This window comes from Papaver somniferum, chromosome 3 (genome assembly GCF_003573695.1).
Source record: "Papaver somniferum cultivar HN1 chromosome 3, ASM357369v1, whole genome shotgun sequence".
Lineage (NCBI taxonomy): Eukaryota > Viridiplantae > Streptophyta > Magnoliopsida > Ranunculales > Papaveraceae > Papaver > Papaver somniferum.
This window is the reverse complement of record NC_039360.1, coordinates 154028558-154033677: the sequence shown is the minus strand read 5'-3', so window position 1 is coordinate 154033677 and position 5120 is coordinate 154028558. Positions and strand designations below refer to the sequence as shown.

Below are 5120 nucleotides of genomic sequence, written 5' to 3'. Positions count from 1 at the left end.
AAAAATAGTTTTGTTTTTAGCTTTGTGTTGTTTGGTTTGAAATTCCTCCATGTCACTTTTGATAGTGGAAGGGACCGGTTTTCCAAAAGAAGAGGGTTATTATCGACAATTCTACTCTTTATAAGGTTGTGAGTTGGACGTGTACGAACCTGTTTAAAGGTTTCGAAACCCTACATTCCCTTTTCCTTCTCTGATACTCCTTATATCTTAAGACTGCTTGTTGAGGTTTGATTGTGAACTCCTCTCACAAAACCGTGCTTTCATGGATACTCCAAGCATCATGTCTTCTGATGGGAAAGATATCAATATGATTGTTAAGCCATCAATCACTAAGAAAAAAGAGAAATCTCAATTTCCTCCAACTTTAAAAAGAAAAAGAAGGAATGTGAGGAAGCCAAGAGCTGTTCCTTCAAACTCTCAGAAGTTTTCTGATGTTCTTGAAGAGTTGAAGCTGGCAAGAAAAGAGATTCAGCAAATAAAGGCTTGCGTTTTAAGATCATCGGAAATTCAGAAGGCCCCGGTTCGACATCATCAGCCAAGAAGGTTTATTGGTATTGACTCCTTCCTCCATGAACCATATGTTCCAATGGTTGTTGACGACAAGGAATTCGGGGACGACAAGGAATTTTTCAAAGATCTTAATGTCTAGTGAAACTTTTTAAAAGAATTTTATTCTTGTTTTTGTTTAAGAAGGATAACTAGGGTTTGGAATAGCCATTATTGTGAGTACACATAGCTATGTCCAACGTTTTCATCTTCATGTTTTTAGATTTATTTGTTTAAATTATAAAGTTTGGTTTGGAAGATGATTTTTGCAGTATTAATCTTTATGGGTTTATATATTGCAATGTGTTATGGGATATGTGTGTTCGCGTCCGTGAACTATTATTGTCCCATATATTGTCAAAAGTTATCTCGGTTATATGTCGATATGCATGTATTGATACAAGATCGATGAACTTTTGACAAACAAAAGTTAAGACTATTATGTCATTTATTGATGGAAGATAGGTTAAAATCTTTTGTTTACAAGGATTATGTCTATTATATGTCATTGTGCAAATAGTGATGGAAAAGTAGAATGAATCCTTGTATATTCCGCAATATTGATCTTCTCTGATCCATATTTTATGTATATATTGTGCGGCTCCATAAGTTTTCTTGTGTGAGCATTTCCAACTAGACTAATCATAGGTTCGTTTGTGGTTATTTTGGTTGTGTATTCTGATTAAATTAATCATGAGTTCTCTTGTGGTTATTTTAATTGAGAATTTTGGATACAAAATCATTTTGTGGTTTTTGGTGTCCAAAGAAATCCTTCTTTTCTCGTAAAAGTAAGGTCGCTCTTGTTGTTCTTTCGGGAATGACATCAAATGGGGGAGAGTTCTTTTGAACTTGCGCTTAATTGCCATATCTTTTTGGGGAGTGCGGTTGTGGAATATTTGAGGAGTTATCTTGTATCTTTATAAAATCCCTGATGAATGCATTTAGCTCCGGTTTTATGATTTCATCTAAACAAAGTTGATATGTAATTTTCTTTGGTCTTGAAGTGTCTCCATGAAAATTTCATTAGGACCCGTTTTCGTACCTTTGCCAATTTTATTGACAAAAAGGGGGAGAATTAATATGTAGTTCACACTACAAATACATATGGTTTTCGGATCATTATGTAAAGGGGAGTGGTTTTCATGTTGAGACGAAGTATTGATTAAGGGGGAGTGATACATATCACCATAGTATTGTTGTTGAAGTTATGATATGAGAACTTTGATGTTGTGTAATAATACTATGACACTGTATAACAATGATCGAGAGCTTTTGTTTTCTCATTGTTATGGCTACGGAACTTCAACAACTATGATGCTGAACTTACAACCTTTGGAATCATGGGAGTTCTTGGAAAAGACGAAGTTTTCGAGTAATGTTGAAGCGCCAAGGAGATCAAGCATGTGGACGTGAAGCTACAAAGCTTTATCTATTTTGTAATCCATATGTATTGATAGTTTTGTCACTAAAATTGACAAAGGGGGAGATTGTTAGAGCACTGCTCGGTCGAACTCAAGGCCGGCCCTGAAGCAAGGTCAACGAAGGTTGACTTTAGGGCAACAACGAAAGGGGGCAACAAAAATAGGATTTCGTCTAGGGGGTTTGTGATTAAAAAAAGAAAATGAAGGTTTAAAACATGAGTACAAAAAGTAAAAAGGAAGTATAGGAAGAGAAGTAGGGGCATATTGTGAATAAGGACTTACTTTAAAGGCTTATTTCTAAATATATAATAAATATCATATATTACAGAGAGATTTTTTTCTCTCGATTTTTCTACCATAATCTCGTCTTCTTCCTTCTGCAGTTCTGCTTCTTCATTTCCTTCACCACTCCTCTCCCACTTGAGCCATTGTTGCGACACCACCGGTAAGTAGAATCAAAACCCCAATTCAATCATGAAGAATAAGATAGATTGACATTTATATTTTACAATTGATTTTGCATTTAATCTTTGATTTTCAGTTAGTATAACTTGAGTGTATTTTTAGGGTAAAAAAGTTTTAAACCCCAATTCAATCATAAGAATAGATTATCATGTATGTTCTATGATTGATTTTAAATGTAATCTTTTGATTCTCAGTTAGTATTTCTTTTTTTTTTTTGAAGAAAAAAGGTTATATTAAAGGAAAAAATATTTACAAGGCCAGAACAAAGTTAATCACATACATTACATGTGAATAACAATGTCCCAATGAAAAAGAATTTGATTCACAGTGAATCCTCTAAAAACCTCATTCTCAAAACACCACAAAATAATGTGTTCTGAATGAGAAAAATTGTATATTTTAGGGCAAAAATTTTTAAACCCCCAATTTTTAGTGGAAAAAAATTTGTTTGTTGTTCTTGTTTGCTGAGCATTTTTCTTTGTTGGATTAATTGCAGGTATGGTTCTGAAAAGAAAACAATTATTTGGATGTCAAAATAGGAAGAACCAAAAAAAGAGATTGGCATCTACTAAATCTCTTGCAGGTTCTTTTGATAAGTTTTTGATTAGGAATCAACCAATAGTTGGGAACGCCGCGATAAGGGTATGAATGAGGGGAATGAGAACGATGGTGTTGCTGATAATGGCATGAATGAAGGGAATGTCAGTGATGGGGCTATTGATAATGGGACTGAGGAGGGTAATGTAAATGTTGGTGTTGCTAATAATGGTGTTAATGTGAATGTTGGTGTTGCTAATAATGGCGTTAATGAGGGGATTGATGGGAATATGAATGTTGGTGCTGTTGATAATGGTGTTAATGACAATGAGAATTATGGAAGTGCTGCTAACGGTATGAATGATCTCAATGGGAATGATGGTGGCTATGAGGTGAATAATGAGAAAAAAGGTACTGATGGTGATAATAGAGATAGAAATGAGGATTATGTAAACACAACAGCAGAAAATAATGAAGTTGGAAATTGTGGTGATAAGTTAACAGATAAAGACATGCTTGATCCAGGTAATTGGGAAACAATTGATAAAAAACTTGTTGATTTTTTATGAGAGAAGGGTCTGGTAAGAGTTGACAATGTCATATTCCCTGGAGATGCCAAAAACGATTGTTTCTCTAGCTATCATTTTTTTGGTAGTGAAGGGTCATTCTCGAATAGATGGTAATCTGTGTTATTATTCGAATGAACTTTTATTATTATTGTTTTTTGAACAATGCTTTGCTATATGTTCTGTTGAGATATTTGACAAGCTTGTGGAAACATTTGGGAACTTCATATATGTATTTACAGGCTTAAATATGACAGATAATGAGGCTAACATAGTTTGTACACCACCTTATGCTCCTGACTGTATTTTGTTGTATGTAAGGGGGCAACATTTTCTGGGTATGCTTTGGGGCAGCAAAATGCCAGGGCCGGCCCTGGTCGAACTCGCATGCGTTGATATATCAAGCATGTTTGTCAATATTAGTGATCAAAACTATATGTCTTGATATCTAGTTTACTTATGACTAAGTCACGGTTTAGGATAGTTAAGTGCGGTTGAGCACCAGACTCCATGGAGATTATCTAACGAAGACGAAGAACTACTCGAGGAATAAGTGGAACTTCATCCGACAAAAATGTATGTGGAGACTTGAACTTATCTGTCACTCAAAAGTCTATTCTATCTCCTACGCTTGAGACAAAGTCGTATAAGTATGATAGTTTTCATACATACACATTTGCTATTTCGAGCCGAGTTTACTCGCGTATCTTTCTCTCGAAATATGTGTTGGTGAGCTTTTGCTTTAACCATTTTCATCTTTACCCGTGACGCAAGTCATGAAGACGTTTCAATCTTGAAAATAGCTTTGATGACGATAATCGTGAATAACGATTGTTATAACATTATAGAAAAATGTTTCAATGATTGAAATGTAGAATTGAGATTACCAACTATGGATATAAGCATATATTGTGTATCCGCACATTCGTTTATAAATCCATGTGCCGGAAACCAAGTGCGTGCATATGTGTGCATGCGGTATTGGTGAAGGAGACGGGTTGAGTACGCGTACGCGTACGCGTACCTGCGGAAGTTTTCATACCTAAAATTTCTGCTGAGTTTGTAAGTTTGCAAACTAGTAAACCAATCACCTTAGGTACGCATACCCGTACGCGTACCCATGGAAGTTTTCGGACCAAAAATTTCTGCTGAGTTTGTAAACTCAAATCCGGTAGCTAAGGTACGCGTACCCAAGATGGTTATTTCTCAAATCGGTTGTTCATGAACTTAAAGCAATAAATTATAAGGAATACAATCTTTTCAAACGGTGGATATATTGTTCATGAATTGATTCAAGTGAATCAAACCGATTTTGTTTCAATTGTGTCTATGAATAAAGACCTAAGCAATTGAACAACTCTTGAACTAGTTCTTATGAGTCATTTGAACTAGTTATGAGAAAGATGAATACAGTTAATATGAAAGTGCTCATATGGCCAACCATTGGTTAACTATTTGTGAACCAACTAAGTGTACACGTTTAGGTACGGTTATTCAAACCTAAATGAATACATTTCATTTGTGTGTGACAAGCTAAGTTTCGATCTAACGGTTGAAAGATATTAGCTTGGTTAAATCAGGTTTT

General features: G+C 35.0%; 1 protein-coding gene across 1 annotated transcript; it reads left to right on the top strand.

Annotated features, from left to right (window-relative positions):
• The first annotated feature begins 3076 nt into the window (after positions 1–3076).
• On the top strand, positions 3077–3538 carry LOC113360128 (N66 matrix protein-like). The gene has a single exon (XM_026603672.1). It carries the CDS (start codon positions 3077–3079, stop codon positions 3536–3538), a length of 462 nt encoding a protein of 153 aa, XP_026459457.1.
• Positions 3539–5120: the final 1582 nt, after the last annotated feature.